The 12,331-nt window shown below is 39.8% G+C and overlaps 2 protein-coding genes across 8 annotated transcripts in view; both read left to right on the top strand.

Moving 5' to 3' along the window:
- rbm20 (RNA binding motif protein 20) overlaps positions 1-1,747 on the top strand; it is a 50,386-nt gene extending 48,639 nt beyond the window's left edge. For all 5 annotated transcript variants that reach the window (XM_008411124.3, XM_008411197.3, XM_081605142.1 and 2 more), the window contains exons 13-14: positions 33-154; positions 476-1,747. In XM_008411124.3, coding sequence (XP_008409346.2) covers positions 33-154; positions 476-544 — 191 coding nt within the window. In that variant the 3' untranslated portion in view covers positions 545-1,747. The remainder of the gene's footprint in view (positions 1-32; positions 155-475) is intronic.
- A 1,016-nt stretch (positions 1,748-2,763) lies between these two features.
- pdcd4b (programmed cell death 4b) lies at positions 2,764-11,774 on the top strand. 3 transcript variants are annotated; one of them, XM_008411397.3, is made up of 13 exons: positions 2,764-2,903; positions 3,338-3,443; positions 4,364-4,681; positions 6,396-6,490; positions 6,743-6,856; positions 6,956-7,177; positions 8,983-9,080; positions 9,665-9,779; positions 9,986-10,093; positions 10,185-10,295; positions 10,392-10,531; positions 10,645-10,698; positions 11,565-11,774. In XM_008411397.3, the coding sequence occupies exons 2-13, from the start codon at positions 3,401-3,403 to the stop codon at positions 11,629-11,631; spliced, it is 1,485 nt and encodes a 494-aa protein (XP_008409619.1). In that variant the 5' UTR covers positions 2,764-2,903; positions 3,338-3,400; the 3' UTR covers positions 11,632-11,774. The 3 variants fall into 3 exon arrangements, with proteins under 3 accessions (XP_008409619.1, XP_081461275.1, XP_008409708.1); XM_008411486.3 differs by having other exon boundaries at positions 2,819-2,893; XM_081605149.1 differs by lacking the exon at positions 11,565-11,774 and having other exon boundaries at positions 10,645-11,313.
- The last annotated feature ends 557 nt before the right edge of the window (positions 11,775-12,331 follow it).

The following is a 12,331-nucleotide window of genomic DNA, read 5'->3' as shown; positions in this document are numbered from 1 at the left end:
CTGTTGTTGTTCTCTCTCTCTCTCTCTGACAGGAGTGGAGTTCATTGAGCCAAGAACAGGCTTCTACTGCAAACTGTGTGGCTTGTTCTACAGCAGCGAGGACACTGCAAAAACCACTCACTGCCGCAGCACCGTACACTACAGAAACCTGCAGGTACATCTCTCAAACTCCAACTATATATATAGAAATACAATATGGAGTATTTACATATCTACATTTTCACTTCATACCTATCCAAGCAGGATGGGGTGTTGGTGACATTCAACTGCACGTCTGGTGAACAACAGAAACAAAAGCATGTTAATGTCCTTGTTGGTTCTGTTGAGCCTGTTTGGTTTAACAGAACCAAACCTTCATCAGTCAGATTTTTAAAAATATAAAGTTCAGGGCTGTGTGATGTAGCTCAAATGCTATGCTATTGTGGTGAACGAATGCTGGAATTTGAAGTTTAGTCATATGCTTTTATTTTCACAGAAATACCTGTCCCAGCTGGCAGAGAACGGCCTGTCGAGCGCGCTGGCTGAACCCTCCGCGGCGCACTGACACCAGCTTGACCCTTGACCTCCAACATACAGTACACAGCAGGGGGAAGATCTGTGAATATGTGGAGTTTGTGTAGAGCTACAGAAAGAAGAGGGAGGAAAAAAACAACATGGATAATGTGACAAACAGAAGCTTGAATTTATTTTATTTGGACTGTTGTGGTAGTTTTTATTATGTTTAAATTAAACTAAAATGTCTTGAACTCTTCAGTTTTGTACATACTTGAAGTGAATTGTAAAGGAGGTTTACACTGTGGACTGCTTTTAATGACTGTCTTCCCAGAGTTCTTATGCAAGTTTTTCTGAAAAAAAACAAAAACAAAAAACAATATATATATTTATTTATTTTTGTTTTGCTGCAAAAAGTTCATCTGGAAATATGTTATTTTCTGTTTTAAGTTAAATCTAATTATTTGCATATTTAAATAAAACAGTAGTGTAAGGCATTTGGCAGATATTTTCTGGCCGCGATGGTTTAAAACGGCCGTGACACGGAGCTGATGACCTGGGTTTGGATCAGGACGTCCTTAGAGTGACCTCTTAGCCAGAAGCAGGTTTGTAGTAAACTTCCATGTTTGGTGTGTTGGCTTTGTTTCTTCATTCTAAATGCCATGCAACGTCTGTCCAAATCAAATTGTTTCTTAAGATTATTTGCATTTTGTCCATTTATTTGTGTTACAGCCTGAGCTCTCAGGGGCAAAATGTTTTTTTTGTTGTTTTTTTTTTCAGTTAAAAGGACAGTAGAATACATTCTCAGGCTTGTTATACTAAAACCAGTTTATTGTATAAATAACATTTATATATTTACATCTATGGCTTGAATTGAATATGGTTGACTGCAAATCTTTCAGGTAAACTCATATCACTGTAGTTTCCAATGATGAAATTATGGAAATGTTTTATTTTTTCAGTAGATTTTTGCTAAAATCTTTGCTTCCTAAGACAATCCCAGTCTAATGTGCCATATCATCTGCAGCAGCTCAAGCATTAAACTTGACCATGCATTTTTTTATGTTAATGTTCTGTAATGTGTATCAAGCCAGAATCTGTTATGCTCTGGACGCGGATCTTGTGAAATCGGTAATAGTGTCGTTTACAGGGACTGTTTCCACACATTTGTGATGCAAGAAGAAAACGTTGCAAATGTCTAAAACTATGTCAGCCATTATAAAATACAAACAATCTAATAAATCCCATCACATGGCTTCTGGTTTTGTATTTGATATCCCTAAAAAAACACAACGTTGCAACCAGTTTCCTTCAGAATGAGTAAATCGAGTTCAATTCTGTGTCATTTAAACTAAGTATAACTAGAACTTTTGTTCTGAGGTCTCTGAGTTATACTTAATAGATGTCACTGTTCAGATTTTTATTTAACAATAGAAAGCAAATGCATTCATTTCCTTCCGATTCAAAATAATGCTCTACTTTTTTCTGCTATGTCTTGTTTTAGTTTTGTTGTGCGACTATAGCATAATAGATCATCCAATGCAGATTTAATATAAATCTTAATATCTCCCTGTTCATGTGAGCTTCCTCACTTTTATTTTGTCAAGAGGAGCTTGTGTGTTGGCTCTAATTTTCTAGAAATTTCCAGATTGTTCCAGAAATGCTCCTGGGATTACATCCATGTGAACAAGGTGAACAATGATTCAGACATTTATAAACACAATCTACACTGAAAAGTATTACTGTAATCATAGGCTGAAATATTTGCACTGTCTTGGTAAAACTATGAATCGACAAGATTATTTTTTTAAATTAAATTGTTTTCCTTGCTTGTTCACCAGCTGAAATGTATTTACTTTCCAAAAGTGTAGTAGTGTCGTGCTGTTGCACAAAGGCTTTTTGTTTTTCTTAATATCTTTAAGTCTGCAGGTTTACATTTATTAGAGGTTGCTTTGAAATATGTTATATTAATTCAAAAAATACATATGTGAATAATTTGTGTACTGTTCTGTCTATTATTGCCTGATATCGGGTTGTTTATGCTTGTAACCCCATTTTGCATTTAAAAAAAAGTTTTGATAGTAGCATAGCTATTTACATCACGATTTTCTATGCAAAAATGTGGATTTGGTAGCTGTATTAAACGGTGACATCCATATCCAGGACACAACGTACATACTCTGCTGTACGACAGGGGGCAGCACTTCTCAGTCAACACGACCTCATGGATCTACATGGAACTTTCTAGAAGGAAATTCTTTGTTGCGCTCTGATTGGCTCCCCTGAAACAGCCCCCTCCTCTGGACCAATCAGATGAGAAAAACACAAGCCTTAAGTGACTGCGTTGCTGGGTAAGCGAAACAAAAACAACAGCGTTCGCGTCAGAGTTTAAAGCTTCAAGGTGCGATACGGTAGGTCTTTTACAATCTTGTTATTGAGTAAAACATTTGAGTGGGCACATTTGTACATTTAAAACTTCGGCATTGTTAGAAAGCTAATAGCTTCGTTCATTTAGCTGCTGACCGTTAGATGTTATCTTTCACTAACGTGTGGGCTTCGAGGTAAGATAAGTTAACGACGCAAGAGAACGGTTATTCTTGACGTGTACTGCATTTTGTAGTTATATGGAATAAGTCACTCAATAAACACCAGGGAAACGAATTACAATATTAACATTATCGTTTTAAACAGCGTTAGCCGTCGTTTGTCAACAGTACGTCTTTGAATGAAAATGGTTGAGGGGGGTGGCGGGGTTGTGTTGCGACGTGTCTGGGCAAACCATCGCTACACGTCTGCAGCCAAATAATGTAATTTTTCTGTTATTTTTCCTCCCTTTTTTTTGCAGTTATCTTCGGTGATTCTTGTTTTTGCACGGTCCCGCTGCAAAGGCTCTTTTCTACTGTAAACTATGGCAGCTGACTGCGAGGCTTGGCTGAACGCAAACCCTGTTGGTAAGTGTGAAAACCTCAAACGCTTAATCAGCTGGGACCGATATAGGGCAGTGGGACTTTTTTTTTTTTTTTTTTTTTTATGTGGAAGTGGGTGATTTTTGTGTTTCCTCTCACTACACTCTGAATTCAGTCGGTTTTTCTACTCGCATTTTTTGTAGCTGAGAGGATAGTAAATAAACTAATTTCACCTAAATGCGATGTAGTTATTTTCAGAGATGTTCAAATGAAATGTGCGTCTGATCAAACGATTTAATTTGAAAGAGCCATAGAAAAAAATTAAGATGGCGTCTAAAAAGCTGTCATTTCTAAACGGCCGTCAACCGAAATATCAACAAATACATAATTTGTTATTTTTAGATGTAGCAATAAAGCGTTAAATAAACAGCATTTTGAAGAATGCTTAGATTTTTTTTTTTTTTTTTAGAGATTGAAGCGGATGACAGTTAAAATGTCAGCCAAAAGGTCATATTTGTTACTATAGAAACTGAAATTTTTCACAATTTAAAAACAGTGGGAGAATATTCTGCATTGAAGCAAATACACCATTTATAGAATTTTAAAAATCAAACTTGCTCGGTTTTCAATATAATTATTAATCTGTGCTTTACTGTGTCAATTTCAGAAAAATTATTTATTATTACAACTGATTGTATCACAAATGGTGCTCATTTGTCCAATATGTTGATTTCCGGTATATAGACTAAAACATTAAGTACTTTTGATTCGGAACGAAATAATCTTTCACCTTCTAGTTTTGTTGGGTCAAAACGTCAACGTTAAACATTATTCTGGACATATTTTCAGGCAGAAATCTAAAAAGGCAAACCAAAATACCAAATGAAAAACTGTCTTTGTGCGGAGTGAAAGCACCGACTGATGGCAACAAACGCACACCGACTCATTCTTCTGTGTCTTGACAGAGGCCGGGGACCTCAGCGACTCCTTCATTTCTGCCGAGGAAGACAATGGGGGATCCGGCGTCTCCAACAAGAACGCCATCAACGAGATCAACGGTAACTGGGTGTCTTCGACCAGCAACAACATCCACGAGGCTCGCCTGAAGGCAAAGGCCAAGCGGAGGCTGCGGAAAAACTCCTCCAGGGACTCGGGCAGGGGGGACTCCCTCAGTGACAATGGGGAAGTGGTGAGGGGACCCTCCATGGCGCCGACGAGTCCCAAGAGCAAGCTGCTCGACCGAAAGTCCCGCATGGGGAAGGGCAGAGGCCTGCCGAAAAAAGGTGACATGACGACGCTTCCTCAATATTTCTTCTGTCTGTGCTTTCGGCTGCGTCAGGAATCCACCTCTCCCAGTGGGTTGGAGGGACTCACTGCTTCCTGCGGTAGCCCTTCCAGCGCCAATCCATAAACCACTTAGCCGGTTGATCTCGAACGCCTCAAATCCTTAAAGCGAGCCTTCTTTCGTGTCCCGCGTACATCCGAGCCTTTCTGCAATTTTCCGCTGCAGGTCTGATGCAGAACCCAGCCAGCATCACTGCAAAAACACAAAACCCTACCAAGTATTTTTGGTCTAGTTTCTAGTGCAAATATCTCAAGAGTGCTTGAAATAAGACAAAACTAACTGACAATTAACTTTTCAACACAATAGAGAAGCTCATTTTAAGTCAATAATTCCTTAAAATAGATTAAAAAAATGCTAGTTATAACAGTCTTAACAAGACGTATCATAATTTGTAACATGGCAGATTATTTCACTTATAGCCCATATTTTTTCATCAGTATAAAGGAATTTTTGACTTTATATGCCCTCCTATATCTTGCTGAAAAGCTACTTGTTAGTTTTGTCTTATTTCAAGTTTACTAAGATATTTGTGCTAGGAACTAGACTAAAAATACTTAGGATTTTGTGTCGCGTAGCATCAGCTTTATGTTTTTCTGATTGGAATCTGCAGAATTTATTAGTCTACAATTTCTACCCGAGTATGTTTGGCTAAAAAAAAAACATTCTAGCACATCTGAATGTGTTGCTAAAGAGAGACAACCTCTTGCTCGGAGCAAAAAGTTTTGCCTCTCTTTAGTGATGCAACTCATCTATCCTCTCCTTCAGACTGCAGTTGGGTTTGCCCACTTGCCTTCTTCCCATGGGCCGCAGACTAAAGGGCATGTCCAGTTTTTCTTGGCACCGAGTCTGTCCTGTCTTGGTTACACAACAGTTCTCTCGCATCAGCGAAGCCGTGCAATTTGAGCTCTGGGCTGTTCTGCATTTGATCTGTGTTACATTTTAGTTGAGGTGAGAGACATTTAGTGTGGGCGTGAAGCTTTCTTTCTTTTTTTTTCTTTTAGTAAAACAGACGAGAAAGCAAGCCGTTTTAGCACCGAAGTGGGACGGATTCTCAACTAATGTGGGATGAGCTAAATATAGTGCTCTACCCACAAAATGGGTGGAACTGATGGGGGGTTTAAAGGATGTTTTCAAGCTGCTTTGGTGTTCTTAAACTGTCTGCAATCTGCTGGGGGCTCACCCTTCAATTGTTTTTTGTGTGTTTGTTTGCGCCTACACTAAATATGTAGCCTGATCTCCATGTTGGCAGCAACTGCAATGATGCTTGTTTTTGTCTTTTATGTACAGTACTGAACTCAATTGGAAATATGTGTGGTTGTGGCTACTGTTAACTAGCTGCTAATATACCCTAGCTAGCTAGCTAGTTAGCTTTTTTTGCGTCCATCGTGAGCCGTTTCCTGTTCGTCGTCGCCACCGGCTCACTTCTATTGCTTACCCATACGATACTGTGCTGGTCTTAAATTTCGTCGTCGCTGGTCTTAAAAAGGCTTCAATTTGGGCTGGTGGAACCTGCGGAAAAGTGTTTCCACTGACGAACGTGCGCAAGACACTCAAGCTGAAGTTTCTCACCTTCTTTTATTTATTTCCCCCTTATTGAGTTAACATGAGCAGATGTCAGGGCAGTAACTTTATCTCTGACATTTTACCTGCAGGTGGAGCGGGAGGAAAGGGCGTGTGGGGAAGATCGGGTGAAGTTTACGAACCGGTGGAGGTGGACAAGAAAGACCCCAACTTTGACGAAGATCAGGTAATTACATTTGCATTTAGGACAATCGTTCAGCGGCGTATTTGATCTGCACTTCAAAACAGCAGAGTTTTGGAAGTGTTTGTAAAATACTTTGTTTTTACTGCTCTGCTGCTGCAAAGCGAGCTAAAATTAGCCGGTTATTTAGTTGTTAACAGGTTTGAAGGTGAGATTTTGAAGTTTGTGGTGCAGATTTTTCATCTGTCCTGCTAACACGAGAAAATGGAAAATAATTGTTCTCTTCTTTTTCGACAGGAAAACTGTGTGTACGAGACTGTGGTGCCTCCGCTGGATGAGAGGGACTTTGAGAAGACGGTCACCCCCATAGTGCAAGAGTACTTTGAACACGGAGATACAAACGAAGTAGCGGTAAGCGCTCCAACATGTAGAAAACATCCTTCCACCGGGTTTTCTTTTGCCGCCTTGAGAGAGTAGCTCAAACTAAATTTCTTTTCCCGTTTTTGTCAGGAGCTGCTTGCGGACCTGAACCTGGGCCCCATGCGGAGCGAGGTCCCGTCGCTCGCCGTGTCTCTGGCCCTGGAGGCCAAGGCCAGCCAGCGGGAGCTCACCTCCAGGCTGCTGGTGGACCTGTGCGGAAGCGTCCTCTCCCACAGCGACATGGAGTCCTCTTTCGACAAGCTGCTCAGAGATCTGCCGGATCTGGTCCTGGACACACCTGGAGCGCCTCAAGTAAGTTTCCAAAACCTCCGACATGAAGTGTGTGTTGGCCAGGGTTGACGTTGTTTGCTTTTTGAAAGTGTGTGTGTGTGTGTTTTTAGTAAAGTTTAAAGCAGGGTTTGGTTATTAGACATCATCCAAAGCCATGATGACACATACTTTGTCCCAGCAATATAAACAATTACGTTGTCGTTTTAAGACCAATTTTAAGTAATATATTGACAATTTAATAATAATGCAAGTTTGCTTCCTCAGAGACCAAAACACGTTTAATTATGTACAGAACACTTCACACTGCAACTGGAAGATGTTTTAAATATCCAAAACGCAACTAAAACAGTAAACATCACACACAAACCGAAACCACAAATAAAATGGATTCTGACGTCTCTGTGGACAAAATTTCCTTTCAGAGAATATTATTAATCAGAATTGAATTTTTAATTTATCATCCAGTTAATCGATTAATTGCGACAGGCTTAAGCAGCCCTCTGAAGCAACCGACACGTATGTGGTGGTGCACAAAAGACAGCCGTACAAGTTGAGATCACAGTTTGCAGCAAGCCATGTTGGGTTAATAATTGTTTGGTAACTATTACTACTTTATGTCCATCCCACGTTACACAATACGTTCTTCTCAAGGCTGCTGGTTTCGTTTCTGAAGGAGGAGTTTTACCTCTGCTGGTGGTTTGGCAGAGGGGAATAACGCTGCGGTTTTTATCTGTTGGCTTGTGAGAGAAGAGCCACTGTGTGCGTCTGTGAGCTCTTTCCTTTCCAGTCTGCGCACACATGAAATCCTTTGCCATTGTCTATCGTTTCTTGTAAAATGCAAGCTCAGCAAAAAAAAACAAACCGTGGCCCACTCCCCTTCTTACACGGTCTGATTTATCTGACCAGTCGGCTTCTCTCTCTCCCTCTCCCTCTCTCGCCCCTGGGTGGGTTTGGTGGGGCTTTATGACTCTGCCCTTCCCCCACACCTCTGCATACGCCGCACTTTCACTCGGGGGTTCTCTCAGTTTCACACGCACCTCGGTCTGGCCACTGCGCCGCGCCGCGTTGTAATGTAGCTGCCTCTGGTCTGGAAGAGAAACAATGAGCGCACGCTTTGTGGAGGCCAGAACAGCAGAGCCGGCTCTTTCCTTTCCCAAAACCGTGCGGCCCACGCTGCTGTAAACAAAGACGCATGTCCCCCCGAGGCCACCGTTGTTATGTCTGCTTGTTTGGGATGCGTGCACTTCATTACAGCTGTGGCACGGTACAGCTGTAAACATCTCATTTACTAAGTTGGTTTCTGATTCAGGGTGTCTGTACATCCTCAGTCCTGAGTTTATCTAAAAGTAAGTCCTTTAAATGTCTTCAGTTTGTTTTAAAAACTAAGTTTGCCTTTAATATTTCAATCACAGGTTTTATAATATTTCAATCACAGGTTTTAAATTTTTGTCTTGACAAGGACTATTTAAATCTCGTATATTCTACGTATATTTACCTAACTTTTGTCAGGCAAATGTTTGAGTCACACTCATTGCAGTGTGTAGACGGTTGAGGCGTACTGCTAATATAAAAAAAGTTGGCTCAATTTTTATTTTTTGCATCTGTCACATGTAAGTGCAAATTTATTGCTGTTTTTGTGGATGAAGTTTGTGCATTTCTGTGGATGTGTAGGTTTTGAATTTGAGTCGGTGAAACCTGTACAAATTCTGCAATATACTGGCGAGAAAAACGTTTCAAGAAAGAAATGTTGCAATTTTTATTGCACAAATCTAGCGCTGTTTAACAATGTTAAAATTTACATTCTTCTCATTATGTTCTCTTTTCAGTTGGTTGGCCAGTTCATCGCTCGGGCTGTTAGTGACCAGATACTGTCCAAAAGCTACATCGACGGCTACAAAGGCAAAGTTGACTGTGAACATGCGAGGTACGCAATGTTTATGGAGGCACTTCTACTTGTTTTCTATTGTCTGTTTACTACTCCATGCTGGAAATGCGACTTAACTTAGTAGATTTTCAGTTGTACTAGCTAAAAATTGACACTCATAATGGGTTATTTAAATTGTTAGGTAAGATTAAGTGCATCAAAAACGATTGTTGAGCAAATAGCTGAGTATAAATGTGCAGTATAAATGTGTAAAAATTTACAGTTTTGCAACTGAGACAGTTTGATGGATTGGTGGATATGTCTTTATGAGCCTAAGAAAGGATCTGACTAAATATTTAGTTCAGAAACTTTCAAGTGTTTTTATCCTGTCAGTTTGAAGCATCAGTTAATACACCCTCACGTCCAAAGATTGTCACTTGAGTTTAAAAAGTTAGCCTGGCAGTGTGAAACTGGTCTATTCCAAGATTCGGGACATGGTTCAGGATCCAAGCGTAGCCACTTCCAAAAGTATCCGAACTGAGTTTCAGTTAATATTAGTAGAAACATTTGAAGAGACTTGATTGACCTGAATTATGGAAATTCCTGTAAACCACACAAATTGACTTGCTTTATCGAATCTGCAGAGCGGCGCTAGATCGAGCAGCTGTGCTGCTGAAGATGAGCATGGGCGGCCTTCGCATCGACAACCACTGGGGGACGGGCGGAGGCCAGCGACCCGTCATACAACTCATCAAAGAGGTAGAGTACAATCTAGTGATTGCACTTCACTAGACAGAGAAGGGTAGTCTTCACTTTCCACGAAAGTGAAGATTGCCCTTGAAAACATGGAAACTTTTGACATTCATTGAAATACAGTATCACAATTGCAGGGTTTTATGCAACCAAAACATAAATCATATTTGGCTAAAGCTGAATAAATTTCATTCTGGATCTTCCGTTTTCAGATGAACCTGCTGCTGAAGGAGTACATTCTGTCTGGAGACGGTAAGGAGGCAGAGAGATGCCTTCGAGACCTGGAGGTCCCGCATTTCCACCACGAGTTTGTCTATGAGGTACGCGCAGCGCCTCGTCCGTCTTCCTGCTGTAGCAGCTGCTGCGTATTTTCAGTTGCGTTTTTCTGAAAACCTGTGGCACTCTTGCCAGGCCATCGTGATGGTGTTGGAGTCCCGAGGGGAGAAAACATTCAAAATGGTGCTGCAGCTACTCAAGTCACTCTCTCTGTCTTCCATCATTACCGAGGACCAAATGCGAAGGGTAGGGAGCCACCTGCTGTTTGAATCGGGCACTGCAAGTGAAACTCGTTCAATCCTGAAGATTTTTTTTTTTTATTTTATTTCATGTCTCTTCCAGGGCTATGAACGAGTTTACATGGACATCGATGAGATAAACATCGACGTTCCTCTTGCATATTTTATCCTGGAGCAATTTGTGGAGAAGAGCTTTCACATGGGAGTCATTGGTGTCATATTAAGAGATCAGTGTCCGCACCGGTGAGTGCTTTTTAATTTCACACAAATGTCTGCAGAGATCCGACAGTGTTATTTTTTTATTTTATTTTTTTTCCCGCTGCGCTCATCGGCGCTCTCTGTGATCTGTTTGTCAGGAACCGAAAGAGGTTCGTCAGCGAGGGAGACGGCGGAGTTGTGAAATTTGAACGGTACTGATTAGGCCTTTTAATGAGCCAGAATACCTGAAAAGAAGTGGAAGAAAAAAAAAACTTACCGTTTTACTTGCATTCTTTTTTTGTTTGTTTGTTTTTTTTTAATGGTGAAGTAAAATGTTCTCCCTTCCAATGGTATAATTCTGGGTAAAAAAGAAAAGCTGCACTTTTGATTTAAACTGAAGTAGATCACTTTACTTCAGTGTTTCTATACAAACATTTACATAAGCTATCCCTTAAAGTGCCACACCTCTCAGTGTCAGTCATTCCATGTTGTTTTGTACAGTTTATTTTTTTCTTTTCTGTTTTACTGCTACTCCTTTTGTTTTCCAAAAGCAGTGTTTGTACCAAGATAACTAATTTGTGATGAGAGCTTTATGAATCTGTGGAAGAAATAAAGAAAAAAATAAATAAAGGGAGGGTGTTAGTTCAATGTCATAACGGGTGTAAAACTGGCTGCTGTCTTTGTATGCTGTGTTTCACTTCTACGCTGTGCTAGAACACATCAAAACAAAAAACATCCATCAGATAACTTATAATGCTTTATTTTTGTACTTAGGCAGCAACTTATGGCAATTTTTTTGTTTATTGATTAAATAATTATAAAATGTTTTTTTTCCTATTATTGTCACTATTAAAATAATCACTACGTGTTGCACAATTCCTCAGATAAGCTGCCGCTACCGACAAACTTATGTGTCTGCAGCTTTCTTAAAGCGTCTGCTCACTTACAAAATAAAAAGTATAACTTAAGTTTGTTCCACTGATTACAAAAATACTTTATCGCCAATGTTTGACTCATTGGAGTTGTGCTCTTTATCAAAAAGTCGTGTTTTTTTTTTTTTTTTTTTTGTGGTTTCAAGTCCTCAACTGGGCATCTGCTGTCCTTGCTCCTTCATTGCCAGTTCCTGCTGCTTGACGGCCTCTTGAGCCTCCATCTGCATCTTCTCCAGTTTCTCCAGGGTGACTGATTTGAGTGGGAGCAGCTTTGGCTTACACAGGACCATGGTTGGGACGTCTTCCATGTAGAGCTGTCCTGTAGATGCATCAAAAATAAAAAGCCCCAGAAAGTTTTTTTTTTTTTTTTAATAACCTGGATTTATTATTTAATTGCTAAACATCCATTTCACATGTTTGCTCTATGCTTTATTCTGAAAAGTCAGAGAAGTTCCTCACTGATTATGTTCTTTATAGACATGGTGACCCAGAATGTCCAAACATTTTCATGCTAGTGATTTTTATGTGATCGATCAACGCAATTCAATTCGCTGTCATTAATTACAGTTATTGATAGTCACTTATGATAGTATCAACATTCTACAGCAGGGAAATATAGTGTAAAATATAACGGAATATATGTTATGAAATGTCTCTCACACACTATACACTTGATTAGTCTGAGAACAAAACAATTTAATCTTTATGGGAAGATTAAACACAGGTTAGCCTGTAAGGCTGCAAAATATTTGTGACTGCAGTAGAGGTTTAACTTTCAGTGGAAACAAAAACTTATTTTTTTTAAGCTTTTTTAGAAAAAAAAATATTTTTGGTAAAAAAAATATAAGCTTTTTCACAGTTATTCCCGAACAATTTAGAAAATCTTGTATTATTTTCCTTTAACCTCATAGCT

The sequence above is a fragment of the Poecilia reticulata genome, chromosome 1 (assembly GCF_904066995.2).
Source record: "Poecilia reticulata chromosome 1, P_reticulata-male-v2, whole genome shotgun sequence".
NCBI classification, from domain to species: Eukaryota; Metazoa; Chordata; class Actinopteri; order Cyprinodontiformes; family Poeciliidae; genus Poecilia; species Poecilia reticulata.
This window is presented reverse-complemented; position numbering and strand designations above follow the sequence as displayed.

Excerpts from the sequence above, each read along its gene's own strand:
- pdcd4b (XM_008411397.3), top strand. The coding sequence starts at position 3,401 with ATGGCAGCTGACTGCGAGGCTTGGCTGAACGCAAACCCTGTTG. Across the intron at positions 9,081-9,664 it reads GTTGACTGTGAACATGCGAG|AGCGGCGCTAGATCGAGCAG; the intron begins GTACGCAATGTT and ends TCGAATCTGCAG. Across the intron at positions 10,699-11,564 it reads GGAGTTGTGAAATTTGAACG|TCCTCAACTGGGCATCTGCT; the intron begins GTACTGATTAGG and ends TGTGGTTTCAAG.